Source organism: Microtus pennsylvanicus, chromosome 4, assembly GCF_037038515.1.
Source record: "Microtus pennsylvanicus isolate mMicPen1 chromosome 4, mMicPen1.hap1, whole genome shotgun sequence".
NCBI lineage: Eukaryota > Metazoa > Chordata > Mammalia > Rodentia > Cricetidae > Microtus > Microtus pennsylvanicus.
This window is the reverse complement of record NC_134582.1, coordinates 139,381,747-139,401,548: the sequence shown is the minus strand read 5'-3', so window position 1 is coordinate 139,401,548 and position 19,802 is coordinate 139,381,747. Positions and strand designations below refer to the sequence as shown.

The 19,802-nt window shown below is 39.1% G+C and overlaps 1 protein-coding gene across 1 annotated transcript in view; it reads right to left on the bottom strand.

The window, feature by feature from the left end:
- Positions 1–19,802, bottom strand: part of Myo3a (myosin IIIA) — a 195,238-nt gene that overhangs the window by 68,785 nt on the left and 106,651 nt on the right. The window contains exons 16-17 of the mRNA XM_075971112.1: positions 7,714–7,840; positions 3,932–4,142 (exon numbers count right to left, since the gene is read on the bottom strand). Of these exons, the coding sequence (XP_075827227.1) occupies positions 3,932–4,142; positions 7,714–7,840 (338 nt within the window). The remainder of the gene's footprint in view (positions 1–3,931; positions 4,143–7,713; positions 7,841–19,802) is intronic.

The window sequence follows — 19,802 nt, the reverse complement described above, 5'->3', positions numbered from 1 at the left end:
TTGCCCTTAATGTCTGTGCTTCTGGGGTTATACCTAAGAAGCGATCGCCTGTGCCCATCTGTTGTAGGGTATTGCCCACTTTCTCTTCTATCAGGTTCAGTGTTTTCGGGCTGATATTGAGGTCTTTAATCCATTTGGACTTGAGTTTTGTGCACGGTGATAGATATGGGTCTATTTTCATTCTTCTACAGGTTGACATCCAGTTGTGCCAGCACCATTTGTTGAAGATGCTTTCTTTCTTCCAATGTAAACTTTTAGCTCCTTTATCGAAAATGAGGTGTTCGTAGGTTTGTGGGATAAAGTCCGGGTCTTCTATACGATTCCATTGGTCGACTTCTCTGTTTTTATGCCAGTACCACCCTGTTTTCATTACTGTAGCTCTGTAATAGAGTTTGAAGTCAGGGATGGTAATGCCTCCAGAAGATCCTTTATTGTATAGGATTGTTTTGGCTATCCTGGGTTTTTTGTTTTTCCATATAAAGTTGATTATTGTCCTCTCCAGATCTGTGAAGAATTTTGATGGGATCTTGATGGGGATTGCATTGAATCTATAAATTGCCTTAGGTAGAATTGCCATTTTTACTATGTTGATCCTCCCCATCCAAGAGCAAGGGATGTCCATCCATTTTTTGGTATCCTCTTCAATTTCTTTCTTCAATGCCTTAAAGTTCTTGTCAAATAGATCTTTCACTTCCTTGGTTAGATTTACCCCAAGATATTTTATGCTGTTTGTGGCTATCGTGAATGGAGAAGCTTCTCTGATTTCCCTCTCTGCTTCCATATCCTTTGAGTATAGGAGGGCGACTGATTTTTTGGAGTTGATCTTGTATCCTGCCACATTACTAAAGCTGTTTATCAGCTGTAAAAGTTCTTTGGTGGAGTTTTGGGGGTCGCTTATGTACACTATCATATCATCTGCGAATAACGAAAGTTTAACTTCTTCATTTCCAATTCGAATCCCCTTGATCCCATTATGCTGTCTTATTGCTATTGCTAGAACTTCCAGCACTATATTGAAGAGGTATGGCGAAAGTGGGCAGCCTTGTCGTGTTCCTGAGTTAAGCGGGATGGCTTTGAGTTTCTCTCCATTTAATTTGATGTTAGCTGTCGGCTTGCTGTATATAGCTTTTATTATATTTAGGTATGACCCTTGTATCCCTAATCTCTCCAAGACTTTTAACATAAATGGGTGTTGAATTTTGTCAAATGCTTTTTCAGCATCTAATGAAATGATCATATGGTTTTTTTCTTTCAGTTTATTTATATGATGGATTACATTGATAGATTTTCGTATGTTGAACCAGCCCTGCATCTCAGGAATGAAGCCTACTTGATCATAATGGATAATTTTTCGGATGTGTTCTTGGATTCGGTTTGCCAGTATTTTGTTGAGGATTTTTGCGTCGATATTCATGAGTGAGATCGGCCTGTAATTCTCTTTCCTGGTTGAGTCTTTGTGTGGTTTTGGTATCAGAGTAACTGTAGCTTCATAAAAGGAATTTGGTAATGACCCTTCTGTTTCTATATTGTGGAATACATTGAGGAGTATAGGTATTAGGTCTTCTTGGAAGTTCTGGTAGAATTCCGCATTGAAACCATCTGGCCCTGGGCTTTTTTTGGTAGGGAGGTTTTTGATAACAGCTTCTAGTTCTTCGCGACTGACAGGTCTGTTTAGCTTGTTCACCTGGTCCTGATTTAATTTTGGTAAATCGTATTTATCTAAGAAAGTGTCCATTTCTTTTACATTTTCCAGTTTAGTGGCATACAAGCTTTTGTAGTAAGATCTAATGACTCTCTGAATTTCCTCTGTGTTTGTGGTTATGTCCCCCTTTTCATTTCTGATCTTATTAATTTGCAAATTTTCTCTCTGCCGTTTGTTTAGTTTGGATAGGGGTTTGTCAATCTTGTTGATTTTTTCCAGGAACCAGCTTCTTACACCTGTAAGATTGGCTAAAGTCAAAAACACCAAGGATAGCCTTTGCTGGAGAGGCTGTGGAGGAAGGGGTACCCTCATCCATTGCTGGTGGGAATGCAATCTTGTGCAACCACTGTGGAAGTCAGTGTTTCGGTTTCTCCGGAAATTCGGGATCAACCTACCCCTGGACCCAGCAATACCACTCTTGGGAATTTACCCAAGAGATGCTCTATCACATGTCAAAAGCATTTGTTCAACTATGTTCATAGCAGTATTATTTGTAATAGCCAGAACCTGGAAACAACCTAGATGCCCTTCAATGGAAGAATGGATGAAGAAAGTATGGAATATATACACACTAGAGTACTACGCTGCGGTAAAAAACAATGACTTCTCGAATTTTGCATGCAAATGGATGGAAATAGAAAACACTATCCTGAGTGAGGTATCCCAGGCCCAAAAAGACGAACATGGGATGTACTCACTCATAATTGGTTTCTAGCCATAAATAGGGTTCACGGAGTCTACAATAGGCGAATCTAAAGAAGCTAAGTAAGAAGGTGAACCCAAGGAAAAACATATAGTTATCCTCTTGGATAAGGGAAGTAGACAAAATTGCCGGGGGGAAAAGTGGGATCTTGGGGGTGGGGTGGGATGGGGGTTAGGGGAGATGGGGAGAGAAAAGGTAGAAGGGAAGGAGGGTGGACTTGGGGAAACAGGAGGATCGGGATAAAGGAAGGTTGGATAGGGGAGCACGGAACCACAATTCTTAGTTAAGGGACCCACTTTAGGGTGGGCAGGAGACTTGACCCTAGAGGGGCTCCCAGGTGCCCAAGCTGAGGTCCCCAGTTAGTTCCCTGGGCAGCTGAGGATAGGGAATCTGAAATGACCCTACCCTAGAGCAATACTGACGAATATATTGCATACCATCCTAGAACTTGCATCTGGCGATGGATGGAGATAGAGACAGAGACCCACACTGGAGCACTGGACTGAGCTCCCAAGGTCCCAATGAGGAGCAGAAGGAGTGAGAACATGAGCAAAGATGTCGGGACCACGAGGAGTGCACCCACCCACTGAGACAGTGGAGATGATCTACTGCGAGCTCACCAAGGCCAGCTGGACTGTTACCAGAAAAAGCATGGGATAAAACTGGACTCTCGGAACATGGCGAACAATGAGGGCTGATGAGACGCCAAGGACAATGGCACGCGGTTTTGATCCTATGCAATGTGCTGGCTTGGTGGGAGCCTAGCCAGTCTGGATGTTCACCTTCCTAGATATGGATGGAGGGGGGAGGACCTAGGACGTACCACAGGGCAGGGAACCCTGACAGCTCTTTGGACTGGAAAGGGAGGGGGAGAGGAGTGGGGGGAAGGGGAGAGGGGTGGGAGGAGGGGGAGAAGAGTGGGAGGAGGGGGAGAAGAGTGGGAGGAGGGGGAGGGAAATGGGAGGCTGGTGGGAGGAGGTGGAAATTTGTTTTTTTTTTCTTTTCTTTATCCTCCTTTTATCAATAAAAAAATTAAAAAAAAAAAAAAAAAAAAAAAAAAAAAAAAAAAAAAACTTCACTGGAAGCCACAGCACCTCTTCCTGCATGGTGCAGTGAGAGTTCAGCGAAAGGAAAGTTTTACTTGGTAGTCATGTTTTAATTTAAGTCCATGAAGCAAAAGCAAAGAACTGCTTGACTGACATTAGACAAGTGTAAAATGGCACACACTTCATTGTACACAGCCTAATTAAGAGAACATTTGACTTGATAATGTGATGCATGTTTAAAATCCCTTTCTACATGATTAATAACATTGCTGCAGTTTTTGTTCCAGCAATCAAGATATTTCACAGTTACATGGAATGATAACGTGATGCTGCTATGAGGAGATGGAGCATATCTGTAGGAACACAATTTCGATAATTAAATTAAATAATCAGAAACATATTCAAAGGGACATGCACAAATCCAAAACAGACTTACCACCTAATATTTGCAGAAAACAGATGTATAAAACATTTATTTACCTTGGTGATGTGTCATGTTTCAGTAAACTGTTAATACAATTGACTATCCAGCTAAAGAGACGTCCATATAAAGTTTTAGACATGGCATCTCGCACATCAGTAGCTTTTTCTACTGTGTTGGGTCGTATAATTGTTTCTCCTCTGGTGACCACACAGTGGGAGGTAAGAGCTTCCTGTAGCTCATCTGCTTGAATGCAAAGCAAAGATGCGGCTGCAAAACCAATACATTATTGTTAGGAAACAGTGAAAATGACTCTAATTTCAGAAAAGAGAAATGGCTGAATTCAACTGCAGCACCTGACATTGCATAAAGATATGACTGTTTCATGGTATCTGAATTCTACTGCAGAGCCTGACATTGCATAATACATGACTGTTTCATGGCATCTGAATTCTACTGCAACACCTGACATTGCATAAATACATGACTTTTTCATGGCATCTGAATTCTATTGCAGAGCTTGACATTGTATAATACATGACCGTTTCACGGTATTGAAGCCACCATTCAGCATTAGTCTCCCTGCCTCTTCCTGATGGCTCTTTTCTTGCCTCCTCTAGCCAAAATGTAATATGCAACACAACCAAACTGTCTGAACTAAGGAAACAGCTGCACAGGTGTGCAGCTACTCATGTGACATCAACTTTAATTTCATCAAATTGTGCTAAATATTTTAAAAGCACAATGAATAGGTTTGGTAGAATTTAGATATGATTATGTGATTATGCCTAGAATGTAAGAATGAACTAGAAAACTTCTTAGGTTTTGGAGTGAATCTGAATGACATTTCACAGCACATATCTGACAGAGCAGGAACCTGGCGTTTCCGTACTTCCTGTTAAGCTTTCTTTTTGGTACTAAATTTTCTTAACATGCAATACTCAAAAACATATTTAATATTAATAAATCCAAATATCATAGGAATTTACAATTAACTCAGTAAGGAAAATTCATTTTTTGATAAACAAATATCTCTTTTCTTCTCACAGGGAGGGCTGAGCCCAGGGCTTTGTGCATGCGGGGCCAGCGTTCTACCACTGAGTCATCTACTCACAAGTAGAATGGGCATCTTTAGCCACGCCTCCTGCATGAAGAGAGTCTAAATCTCCAAATTTAAATGATTATGTTTAAATTTTACCAACATATTGAGTTTTCGCTTATACATCTGACAACTTAGATTTTGGTTTGCCAGTAAGATGCCTGACCTCTGTCTTTACCTATTTCTTCATGTTGAAGAAGCAAGAAGCCATATACGGTCCTCACAGAAATTTTACCTTCCAAGTTAACACAATTCATCTCTTCACTTATTTGCATGACTATTGTCATTATTCTGCAAAACATTGTATCCTAATATTTTAAACATTTATCATTCTCAGTATGTTCTATAAATAGCTTAATTTGCAGAACAATATTTTAGCATCTATATCAATATGCTAGTAAATTTAAAAATTGTTGAATGTTTAAGTTGTTTTCCTAAGTGCATAGTTGTGAAAAAATAGTAGCATCTCTTGAGCGTAAAAGAGCATAGAAATCCCACATCTGCTGCAAACTATGTAAACACACTGAAGCTCTTTGACACAGCTATTTAATTTCCCTCCAAATACTTGCCAGTTCTGTTCTTACTGGCCAAAGAATGACCAAGAAGATAAATGTAATTTTATAGATGCCAGGCACTTTTCATTTCAAAGTAGACAATTTGAAAGGAAAAATTCTTCTATTTAATTTTTACTTGTAAAAATGAACACATGCCATGTAATGCATAAGTGAATAGATGCACTAAAATTTAAGAATTTGTTCTGGTATACGATGTTTGAAGAGGATTCAAGTCCCCTGCCTGTCTCACAGTTAGCAGTTGGTCATCTGCAATGCTGTCTCAATTGAATTGTAATGCCATTTTGGTCATTCTAGTTGGTTATTTTCTGAATGTTATCTCCCACTGGCCTGTATGTTGGCTTTCATCCAGATACTATTCATTCACCTGGCATAATTCATTTAGTTCACTATCCAGAACTTGTAACTAAAATATTTAAAGAGGCTGATTTTGAATGAAAATTAAAGGGCAAATGTTCTCAAAAAAAAAAAAAAGAGAAAATCAGTTGGATGCCTTAAATTATTAGGGACCTTTTGTCAAGCTCCACTATTAAGAGAAAGTTTAATTTTGAATTTTGCATGCAAATGAATGGAAATAGAAAACACTATCCTAAGTGAGGGAACCCAGACCCAAAACGTTGTATATGATATGTACTCATAAGTGGATTCTAGCAATAAACAAAAGACATTGATCCTATAATTCCTTATCCTAGAGAACCTAAATAAGAAGGTGAACCCAAATAAAAACATATAGTTATCCTCCTGGATATTGGAAGTAGACAAGATTGCTGGACAGGGGCTGGGAGCACGGGGGTGGGGGTGGGGTAGGGATATGGGGAGATGGGGAGAGAGAAGAGAGAAGGGGAGGATGGGGCGAGCTTGAGGGAATGAGATGGTTGGGATGGAGGAGGGGTGGATGTGGGAGCAGGGAAGTAGATATCTTAGTTAAGGGAGCCATTTTAGGGTTGGCAAGAGACTGGACTCTGGAGGGGTTTCCAGGTGTCCAAGGAGATGTCCCCAGCTTGTTCCTTGGGCAGCAGAGGAGAGGGTACCTGAACTGGCCTTATACTATAGCCACACTGATGAATATCTTGCATATCACCATAGAACCTTCATCTGGCGATGGATGGAGATAGAGACAGAGACCCACATTGGAGCACTGGACTGAGATTCCCAAGGTCCAAATGAGGAGCAGAAGGAGAGAGAACATGAGCAAGGAAGTTAGGACTGCGAGGGATGTGTTCACCCACTGAGATGGTGGGACTGATCTAATGGGAAATCACCAAGGCCAGTTGGACTGGAACTGATGGAGCATGTGATCAAACCAGACTCTCTGTATGTGGCTGATGGTGGAGGCTGACTGAGAAGCCAAGGACAATGGTGCTAGGTTTTGATTCTACTGCATGGATGGGCTTTGTGGGAGCCTAGTCTGTTTGGATGCACACCTTCCTGAACCTGGGGGGGGGGGCGGGGAGGACCTTGGACTTCCCATAGGGTAGGGAACCCTGATTGCTCCTAGGACTGGAGAGGGAGAGGAAGGAGGAGGGGGTGTAACGGGAGGGGAGGGAAGTGGGAGGAGGTAGAAATTTTCAATAAAAAATAAAGAGAAGAAAAAGTTTGATTTGGAACAAGAGTGATGTGCGTCTCTTGTATGGAAAATGAAAAATTAATTAACCTATGACAAATGAGTCAATGGAATTCAAACAGTAAAAAACACAATGGATACAGGTTATAAACACTAGAAGACAATTTTAATTCTTTTTTGTACATGTCAACTACATCTTATCAATATTTTCTGCATTTTCATATTAAAATACAATATCTTGCATAGTCATAAAAGCTTGGCTTCTGAAAATATTGTTCATAGTAATCATTTTACATGTGTAAAGACTGTTTTTCTTAATTGACTTTTTTTTTTAGTTCTTCAAGACAGGGTTTCTCTGTGTAATTCTGAATGTCCTGTAGACCAGGTTGACCATGAACTCAGAGATCCCGCTGCTTCCCAAGTTCTGGGACTAAGGGCATGCACCACTATGCCTGGCTTAATAGCTGGTTTTTACAACTTCTATACAACCGAGTCTGAGCATTCTTTGTGAGAGTTACATGAGTAAAAGTGTTTGAAATTATCCCCACATGACCCAGCATAAGCTATGAAAGAGTTCAGTCTTGAATGGAAGGCAATACAACTCACAGTTCTCCAGAGCTGCGTGATTGCAGATGTAGCTCTTGTCCATCTGGTGCTCAGTTGCCACAGAGGAGAATTCAATGTTTCCAACATTCAAGATTGCGGCGAGCACACTATACACACTTCCAAGTTGCTAAAATATATCACAGAAATAGTAGCATCAAATGTGGTCTACAGCAATATAAGGACTATGACTGGGAACAGATGGAGGAAAAGCCTTGGATTCTAGCACAAGAAGGTCACTCTTCATATGGTGATGCCAGACTAAGACCCAATCAGGCAAGGATTCAAGCAGGCTCAGTCTCATTCATTATTGTGACTTTGGAGATCAGCATAAAGCTGTTTCCTTGTGAGCACTTAGAATATTTTATAAATGTTAGTATAAATTAAAATAGACAGGAGGAACACTCCTCAGAGGAAAGTAGAAATATTCTTTAGGTTATAGATATTCTATCCATGTGAACTTTAGGATGCAGTGTTGTTTTTATCACATGTACATTTTCTGCAGGCCATCTTAGATGTGAAGTTAGTGCATGGATTGAGGGAGAGTCTAGTGAGATTATGTGTGCTGATTGGGGGAGAGTCTGGAAAGAAGAATCAAGAGATCCCAGCATCCTAATCCAAGGAGGCATGATGCTTAAGGCTAGGCATAAGACTATAGACTACAGCTCAGAGTTTTCATAGTATTCATTACTATTTAACATAGATTCTTAATGCTCAGGAACACGCAGGCACACATGCAAGCTTGTATGTGATTCTCTCTGAAGACACTGGGGAGGGGGACTTATCAAGGTATGTCTGCAAGTCACGGTATTATTCCAACTACCTTCATGTTACAGGAGACCCAGAAGACAGCAAACCATGATCCCAATTTAGCAAACCTTGAAGCTATATCAAAGATGCTTATCTTCAGGTCCAGGCATCTTGAAGCTATATTGCTTGCTGGTACATGAGGCCCAGAAGACAACAAAACATGACCCAAACTTAGCATGCCTTGCAGTTATATTGAAGAAGCCCAGCCTCAGGTCAAGGCATGTCTGTGACTGAGGGAGAAATTGAACTGTTCACAGCATAAAAACTTGTCTGTCTACCCAACTACCCATCTTCAGGGCTGACAATCACCAAATAGCTTAAAGTAATTTGTGTTCTGTAGTAAGCAAAACATTTCTTCTTATGTAGAAAGTCAGCAAAGTCTGATAGATCTAAAAACTTTGCATGGACTTTGAGAGAACTGGAATTTGAAGCCTGTATCTTTGCTCCCAGGATGCATGTTCCTTTTTCACTGAAGAAGGAAAGCAGCGTGGAGGAACAGACAACTCCCACAGTTCCATGGACCTAAGCCAACTCCAGCACTACTTTCTCTTTTCTTGTGGGATAACATACAACTACATGCAATTCCAGAGTCACAGATACTTCTGAGCCTGAAAACAATATCAAAATAAGAATAAACTGACCAGGGGTAAATTCTAGCCCTTCAGGAAAAAGTTTTTTTTAGTTTTGTTTGTTTTGTTTTTAATAAGGAAATGAGATAATAGGAGACTGTATAAATTCTAAAGGAATTCTGTGTACTTTCAAGTGTGTTAGTGGTTCATGGGTCATGATATAATCTGTCTAATATAATTTCTACATACTTTTTTCTGATATAGGTGTAACTATACTGGAACATAAAACCATTGTTGGGACTGGCAAGATGGCTTAATAGGTAAAGGTGTTTGTTGTCAAGCCTGACAGTTGGAGATCAATCTCTGGACCAACACCATGAAGGAAAGAACCAATTTAATTTTTTTATTGCTTTTATTGAGCTATATATTTTCTCCATTCTTCTCCTTTTTTCTCCCCTCCCCTTCTACACTCTCCCATGGTCGCTATTTACTCCCAGTTTACTCAGGAGATCTTGTCTTTTTCTTCTTCCTATGTACATTAGATCTATGTATGCCTTTCTTAGGGTCCTCTTGCTATCTAGGTTCTCTAGGATTGTGAATTGTAGGCTGGTTTTTCTTTGCTTTATGTCTAAAAGCCCCTTATGAGTGAGTACATATGATATTTGTCTTTCTGGGTCTGGGTTACCTCACTCAGTATGATGTTTTCTAGATCCATCCATTTGCTTGCAAATTTCAAGATGTCATTATTTTTTTCTGCTGTTTAGTACTCCATAGTGTAAATGTACCACATTTTTTCTTATTCATTCTCCAGTCGAGGGGCATTTAGGTTGTTTCCAGGTTCTGACTATGACAAATAATGCTGCTGTAAACATAGTTGTGCACATGTCCTTGTGGCATGATTGAGCATCCTTTGGGCATATACCCAAAGCTGGTATTGCTGGGTCTTGAGGCAGGTTGTTGCCTAATTTTCTGAGAAATTGCCATACTGATATCCAAAGGAGCTGTACCAGTTTGCACTCCCACCAGCAATGGATGAGTGTTTGTTCCCTTTACCCCACAACCTCTCCAGCATAAATTGTCATCAGTGTGTTTGATATTGGCAATTCTTATAGGTGTAAGATGGAATCTCAGAGTTGTTTTGTTTTGTATTTCTCTGATGTCTAAGGATGTTGAACATTACCTCAAATATCTTTCAACCATTTTAGATTCCTCTGTTGAGAGTTCTCTGTTTAGGTCTGTACTCCATTTTTTTATTGGATTATGTGTTCATTTGGTGCCTAATTTCTTGAGTTCTTTGTATATTTTGGAGGTCAGACCTCTATCTGATGTGGGGTTAGTGAAGATCTTTTCCCATTCTATTGGCTGTTGTTTTGTCTTATTGACCATGTCCTTTGCTTTACAGAAGCTTTTCAGTTTCAGGAGGTCCCATTTATTAATTGTTTCTCTCAGTGTCTGTGTTGCTGAGGTTATATTTAGGAAGTGGTCTCCTTAGCACAACTATCTTAACAGCTAAGGTGATGGTATTTAGGGAAGCATGGTGCTTTGTATGATGCTTGAAAATGTTTAATTTCTTTCATAAATATTTTTTGATATCAACTAAAATTCTGGCTGAGAATACAAAGAAAACATGTTAGCCTGTGACTTTAGACTATCATAGAAAATGTTTTTAAAAAGTTAAAGAAGAAAACAAGGGTCCCTCCTGTTTTGATATAACAGATGATTTTATGCAAATATAAGCAAAAGTCCTTGCGTGAATGTGAACTAAATGGTGTGGTAACAATGTTAGGCAGCCAGGTAAGTCACCAAACTCTTAGTATTTATTGTAAATGTATATAATGGAAAAGTGGACTTGGAAATTTCATTTTGGCATTTTCCAATTTGTGCTATTTTTAGAGATTGTCTAACTTTGATTCGCGTGTACGTTGGTTTGTGTTAATTCACAAGTGCACATGTCAATTGTAAACCCTGGGAAGGTTTAAGAGGCAAGGACACTATGGGTGTTGTCAACACTGACAACAGCAAATGGGGAAGGAGACAGAGAAGCAGAGTGGCACCACCGTGCTGCAGAAAGCTGTGACGGTGGGATGCTGTGCTCAGAGGTGCAGGGCTCATGCTGCATGGACTGTCATTGAAGCTCTTCCTTCAGCTACTGACCAAGGACAGACCAGAGAAAGCCAGTAGGAGTGCGATCAATTCAGAGCTGGGTGAAAGAAAAAATAATCACCCACTCAGTTCAAGTCTCCTGACTCTGAACCCAGGCAGGCTGCCTTCATTTAACTCTTAAAGTCAGCCTGAGATGGGCAAGAACTTCCAGGGTGGATTACCTCGAGCCAGGGCAACAGTTTTCACCATCAAACAACCATTACCGATGATGCGTCAGGACCATAAATGGATGTTCTCGACTCAAAACTCTAGCCTCCTATATAGATGTTCAATATCCCATGAATGTGTTTAAAACTGGAAAACACAGGTTGACATGCATGAATGATATTCCCAGGTTGATTCAAGCACAAAGCTGATTTTATCTTATTGTTACTCAACATTGTCTTCCATCAAGAGAGTTGGAAGTGAACATTGACTCTTATGAATGTGACTTAGATGTGAACAAACCAATTTTACACTGGTTCCTTGTTCATAAGACAGAAACCTAGAAGCGACTACGTCCAAGAAAGGGTCACTGGAGGGGTGGACTTAGGGCTACACTAGTATCACAGCAGCCAGAGCAGCAAATGTCTTCTTTGTACTTAGGGTTTATAGTAAGATGAAATGCCCAGGGATGGTGGCAGGGTCAGGGAGAAGAGTTGTCTTTTGAGCAAGAATAAGAGCAAAAGATTTTAGCCAGTCCTAGAGGTGCAGGATGTAATCCCAGCAGGCTGAAGCAGCATGATCACAAGTCTAAGATCTGTGTGGGCTACAGAGTGACTTTAAGGAGTACAGGACCAGACAAAGTAGCTTAGAGACACTATCCTAACAACAACAACAAAGGACTGGACATGTAGGTCAGTGGCATAGCATCTGTCTGACATGCACAAGGCTATCAATTCAATGCTCAGTATGGGAAAATTAGGAAAAATTTTCAAGTGGCCACTTCTGCTATCTGGGACACTGATTACAGCATGTTCTCTTGCTTGATAGAGCAACGCTGAAATAAAGCCAGCTTTGCTTCAACCTGTGAATACCATTCATTTATTTCAAACCATACGTTCCAAATTTAAGCATACTTACGACTAATTAAACAGCTAACTATGAGCCTGTGTTTGGGAAAGAATGGAATCTCCACAGCTTTTCTTCCATCTCTGGATGGGGGTCACAAATCACCCACATATGGCTGTGTCAGAGTTGCTCCCTCACACTGAAAGCCGTTATAAATATTCACTAGTAATAAAAAGATCTATTTCCTGACAGCTACCAGTTATCTCTATCTCCCCAAATTAAGGCCAACAGTAAAGATTTCAACACAACTGTGCATCTACCCTTTGGAGTACATAGCATATATAGGCACACACACACACTGCCACGCTTCACATGTGATCCACAATGAGTTCTTTATATCTTGGACTTATCCTTTTTATTTACATCATAACACAGAACAGGCAAAGTATGCTATTAATCAAGTCCATTCTCCTGTCTCCATATAACAATTCAGTCATTCTGCTTTGTCCGCTGCTACCACTACCACCACCTCCTTCTCACCCCTTCCTCTATGGTTTTGGAGTGAGGTGCAAATAGCAAAACTAAATGCACATATTGGAGTCTTTTAAAAACTCAATGCCATCTCACTCGAAGAAAATTTTTGATGTTACATGCCTCATCTAAGAACAAAGTCTGTAAGCTTCTCCAAAAGTCCTTAAAGAGATATCAGAGTTTCGCTATACTTTATAGGCTAGAGGGTGTTTTGTGCATTAACAGAGAAAAGGAAACTAGTCTTCTCCTTTTTGCCCTAGAAACCACAGCATCATCAAGTTTCTAGGTAACAACTATAACTTGCTAGTTACAGAATAGAGAGCCTAGGGACTGGAGAGACGGCTCAGAGGTTAAGAGCACTGCCTGATCTTCCAAAGGTCCTGAGTTCAATTCCCAGCACCCACATGGTGGCTCACAACCATCTATGATATCTGGTACCCTCTTCTGACCTGCAGTCATATACAGGCAGAACACTGCATACAAAATAAATTTTTTAAAAAAGAATAGAGAGTCTAAGCTGTCACTCAAAGTTCCAGGTAGAGTCCATCCATCAGCGGAAAGAAAGAAAGAATATATCATTCAAGAATAAGGATATTCAAGTCAGAGTGTCTACTTCTAAACCAATTCCCTGATGGGGAATGCAGAATCAGAAGCCCCATCCTGAGGGAGACAGAACTGATAGATACATACAGAATACTTAATTAATCAGATAGATTCTTCTCAGGAGCCCATCAAATCCTCTCTGAAATAGATCATATCATCACTTATAAATCAAGTCTTAACAAATATAAAATAATCAAATAATTTCTTATGCCTTTGTCATATTACAAAGGGAATAAAGCATGAATAAATAGTAATAGAAACTATATAAAAGCATGAAACTGAACAACGTATTCTTGAATGACCAGTGAATCACTGAAGAAAAAGAAACAAAAAACAAAAAAATAGGGAGGAGAAATTGCAAAAAAAATAGAGTCAAGAAAAATAAAAGTACAAATTACCAGAACATTTAGGCTTTGGCTAAGGGAAGTCTATGGAAGTTTTAGCTAGAGAACTTAGATAGAGCTCAAATAAATGATCTAATGATGCATGCCAGGGTGCTATAAAAACAAGAACAATAAATACTTTAAGTCAGTCATGGCAAAGAGTTAATAGCAATCAGGACAGATATAATGAATGGAGATTGAAAGAACAATATATAGAATATATTGAACATATAGAACCAATCAGTGAATTGGTTCTTTGAAAAATGATAAGATGGTAAATTCTCAAATAAACTAACCAAAAAAAAGTTCCAAAGCTGGATAACTAGAGACAAAAAGGATGGTAATTTCAATATATTCCAAGGAGATCCAGGGAATTGATAAGCAATACCTTGGAAATTTATATTCTCAAATACTTGGAGAACCTAGAATAAAATGACAAACTCCTGTGCACAATATGACATACAAAAATTACATTAAGAAGATATACAAAAAACCAGTAGGTGCACAGCAAGTAAAGAGATTGAAGCAATAATAAAAACTCTCCCAACGAAGAACACCCTAAGTAGATACTGGAAGGAGTCATTGAAAAATTTTACCAGACCTTGAAAGAAGAGTTAACACCATTGCTTTTCAAACTCTTTAATAACAGAAACAGAAGAAACACTGCTAAAGTTATGCCATGGAGCCAGCATTATGCTAATATCAAATTGAATATGGGCACAACAAAAAGAAAACTACAGACTAAGTTCTTCAAGAAGATGGTAATAGGTGTAAACATTATCAATAAAATTTGTGCAAGCTAAATCACTAAGTCAGTATACCATGAACATTTTGGTTTTATTCTAGAGATAGAAAGATAGGTCACTGTGAACACATCAAGAAATGTAACACAGTACATGCACATAAGAATTGAAATTATTGAAAAATCATATTTCAAACAGATACAAAAGAGGCCTTTGACAAAGTCCATCACATGTCCTCCTCTTGGGATAAAGAAAACCTCAAAGAAACCAGAAGTGGTAGATACATACTTGAGCACCATAAACAACACACATGACAAACCTATAACTAACATATTAAATGAAAAACTTAAAAGGATTTCTTTTTCTAAAACCTGGAATGAAGCAAAGTTGTTCAGTCAAGTGCTCAAAGTCTTAGCTAGAGCAGTAAGACAAGAAAAATGAAATAAGGCAGAATGGAAGAAAAAAATTACTTTTATTTGTAGACAATATAATCATATCCTTAAATGGCCTAAAGACTGTGCAAGAAAACATTTAGTTCTGATAAGTACTTTCACTGGAGTAGCAAGATACATAACAAATACCAGAAAACTATCAGCTCTTCTATATTCCACAAACAAATCTGGCAAAAGAGGAAAACAACTAGCCAATTTCATTTATGACTTTAGCAAAGCAAACATAAAATACTTCAGAATAAGTGTAACTGAGGCAGTAAGAGACCTGTACTCTACAAACTTTAAGACACTGAAGGAATTACGACAGATGAAAAAAGATGAAAAGACTTTAACAATCATGGATGGGCACAATTTATTGTGAAATGGCTTATTACCAAAATCAATATTTAAATTCAACACAACCCCCCAAACATTCCAATAATATTCTTTACCATATTAGGAAAAATAATTTTAAAATTCATGTGAAAATAGAAATGATCCCAAACAAGAAACACAATAAAAGCACAAAGCCTACAGCATTAAAATCTCAAATTACATCACAGAGCCACAGTGAAAAAACTGTCATGGCAGCATCATAAAAACAAGCACATAGACTAACAGAATAGAACAAAGGCCTCAGAAATAGCCCAGATGACTGCAGACACATTTTAAAAAGGTGTCAAAAGTACATTTGAAAGAGAAGGGGTACTCAATAGCCTGCCTGCAGCAAGCAAGGTAGGCGCTTTGTTTACGAGCTACCCAACCAGCATGGAGATCTGATCTCAGCACCAGGAGAGCCATCACTGGGGTGAGTGAGTTTCTGACCCTTGGCAGCAGCCCAGGACATGGAACTCAGATGTTCCTCATCCCCCCCACTTCCTGGTCTTCCTGCAGGGACTATACTCCCCACATACTGCCTCTCTCTTCCTATCCCACCCAGCTTGCATTCAGAACCCTCCCACCTTCTGCCTCCCTTCCCTCTTTGGGCACATAACATCACCCAGCTCAGCCTGTCTGGGCGCTGGGGCCTAATCCCGAGGGCAACAGGGCTGGAGGGAGTTCCTTTGTCTCAATAGCCTGCCTTCAGCAAGCAAGGTAGGCGCTTTGTTTACCAGCTACCCAACCAGCACAAAGATCTGATCTCGGCACCAGGAGAACTATCACTGGGGCACCAGGAGAGCCACCACTGGGGAGTGCTATCACTGGGAAGGTACATTAGAGGGCAAGGAGACCTGATCCTGTAAAAGAAGATCCATAGAGGAGCATTCGGAGGAAGAGATGGGCAGGCGCCAATGCAAGAATTCACCCAACAATCTAAAAAACAGCATGAAACCACAAGAACCCAGGGACCTCAAAACAGGAGGACATGAACACCTTAGTCAAGAAGAAGTAGAAAAAATTGACTTTATGAAAGTGATTGACAACCTTAAACAGCATGTAAAAAATGCCCTTATAGAAATAGATGAGAAGTATAACAGAGAGTTTGAAAAATTGAATAAATCAGTGAATGATACCCTAGGAAACCAAGGAAAAACAATCAAACAGACAATGTAAACAGTTCAAGACTTGAAAACTGAAATGGAGGCAAAGAAGAAAACACAAACAGAGGGCCGGATGGACATGGAAAATCTAGGTAAACGAATAGAGACTACAGAAACAAGCAAAACCAACAGAATACAAGAGATAGAAGAAAGAATCTCAGAATTCGAAGATACCATAGAGAAAATAAACGCACTGATCAAAGAAAACAGCAAGTCCAACAAACTCTCATCACAAACATTCAGGAAATCCGGGACACAATAAAAAGACGAAACCTAAGAATAATATGAGTAGAAGAAGGAGAAGTGCAGCTCAACGTTCCAGAAAATATATTTAATAAAATTATAGAAGAAAACTTTCCCAACCTAAAGAAAGATATACCTATGAAGGTTCAAGAAGCATACAGAACACCGAATAGACTGGATCAAAAAAAACCATCCCCTCGCCATATAATAATCAAAACACAAATCATACAGAATAAAGAAAGAATATTAAGAGCTGCAAAGGAAAAAGGCCAAGTTACTTATAGAGGTAAACCTATCAGACTTACACTTGACTTCTCTATGGAAACCATGAAAGCCAGAAGGTCCTAGATAGATGTACTGCAGGACCTAAGAGAACATGGATGCAAGCCCAGATTACTATACCCAGCCAAGCTTTTGTTCACTATAAATGGAGAAAATAAAATTTTCCAGGATAAAAACAAATTTAAACAATACACAGCCACAAATCCAGCCTTACAGAAAGTAATAGAAGGAAAATCACTAACCAAGGAGTCCAACAATGACCACAATAACTCAGACATCTAGAGACCCTTCACCAGCACAACTCAAAGAAGGAAAACACACAAACTCTACTACTAAAGAGGTGACCGGAGTTAACAACCACCAGAGTTAACAACCACTGGTCATTAATATCACTTAATGTCAATGGACTCAACTCACCTATAAAAAGGCACAGGCTAAGAGATTGGATATGAAAACAGGATCCAACATTCTGCTATTTACAAGAAACGCATCTCAACCACTAAGACAGGCACCTACTCAGAGTAAAGGGCTGCAAAAGGGCTTATCAAGCAAATGCACCTAAGAAACAAGCAGGTGTGGCCATACTAATTTCTAACAAAGTTGACTTCAAACTTAGATCAATTGGAAGAGATGGAGAGGGACATTTTATACTCATAACAGGAACAATTCATCAGGATGGAGTCTCAATCCTGAATATCTATGCCCCTAATATAAAAGCACCCACGTACGTAAAAGAATCATTACTAAAACTCAAGGCAGCCATCAAACCGCACACACTAATAGTAGGAGACTTCAACACTCCTCTCTCACCAATGGACAGGTCAATCAGACAGAAACCTAACAGAGAAATAAGAGAATTAATGGAGGTAATGAATCAAATGGACTTAACAGACATATATAGAACATTCCACCCAAATAGGAAAGAATATACTTTCTTCTCTGCAGCTCATAGAACCTTTTCGAAAATTGACCACATACTCGGTAACAAAGCAAACTTCCACAGTTACAAAAAAAATTAGTAACCACCTGTGTCTTATCAGATCACCATGGATTAAAGTTATAATTCAACAACAATGCTACCCCCAGAAAGCCTACAAACTCATGGAAACTGAACAGTCAACTACTGAACCATACCTGGATTAAGGAAGAAATAAAGAAAGAAATTAAAGTCTCCCTTCAATTCAATGAAAATAAAGAAACAACATACTCAACTTATGGAACACTATGAAAGCAGTCTTAATAGGAAAGTTCATAGCACTAAGTGCCCACCTAATGAAAACAGAGAAAGCACACATTGGTGACTTAACAGCCCACCTGAAAGCTCTAGAAAAAAAAAAGAAGCAGACTCACCTAGGAGGAGTAGAAGACTGGAAATAATCAAACTGAGGGCTGAAATCAACAAAATAGAAACACAGAAAACAATCCAAAGAATCAATGAAACAAAAAGCTTGTTCCTGGAGAAAATCAACGAGATTGATAAACCCCTATCAAAACTAATCAAACGGCAAAGTGAGAATATGCAAATTAATAAGATCAGAAATGAAAAAGGGGACATAACCACAGACACAGAGGAAATTCAGAGAATCATTAGATCTTACTACAAAAGCCTGTATGCCACAAAACTGGAAAATGTAAAAGAAATGGACACTTTTTCAGATAAATACCATATACCAAAGTTAAACCAGGACCAGGTGAACAATCTAAATAGATCTGTTAGTCGCGAAGAATTAGAAGCTGTTATCAAAAACCTCCCTACCAAAAAAAGCACAGGACCAGATGGTTTCAATGCAGAATTCTACCAGAACTTCCAAGAAGAGCTAATACCTATACTCCTTAATGTATTTCACAATATAGAAACAGAAGATTCATTGCCAAATTCCTTTTATGAAGCTACAGTTACTCTGATACCAAAACCACACAAAGACTCAACCAAGAAAGAGAATTACAGGCTAATCTCACTCATGAACATCGACGCAAAAATCCTCAACAAAATATTGGCAAACCGAATCCAAGAACACATTAGAAAATTATCCATTATGAGCAAGTAGGCTTCATCCCAGAGATGCAGGGCTGGTTCAACATACGAAAATCTATCAATGTAATCCATCATATAAATAAACTGAAAGAAAAAAAACCATATGATTGTTTCATTAGATGCTGAAAAAGCATTCAACAACATTCAACATCCCTTTATGATAAAAGTCTTCGAGAGATTAGGGATACAAGGGTAATACCTAAATATAATAAAAGCTATATACAGCAAGCAGACAGCTAACATCAAATTAAATGTAGAGAAACTCAAAGCCATCCCACTAAATCAGGAACAAGGCAAGGCTGTCCACTCTCTCCATACCTCTTCAATATAGTGCTTGAAGTTTTAGCAATAGCAATAAGACAACATAAGGGTATCAAGGGGATTCGAATTGGAAAGGAAGAAGTTAAACTTTCGTTATTTGCAGATGATAGGATAGTGTACATAAGAGATCCCAAAAACTCCACCAAAGAACTCCTACAGCTGATAAACACCTTTAGTAATGTGGCAGGATACAAGATCAACTCCAAAAAATCAGTCGCCTTCCTGTACACAAAGCATATGGAAGCAAAGAGGAAAAGAGAGGCATAACCTTTCACGATAGCCACAAACAGCATAAAATATCTTGAGGTAACTCTAACCAAGGAAGTGAAAGATCTATTTGACAAGAACTTTAAGGCATTGAAGAAAGAAATTGAAGAGGACACCAGAAAATGGAAGGATCTCCCTTGCTTTTGGATTGGGAGGATCAATATAGTAAAAATGGCAATT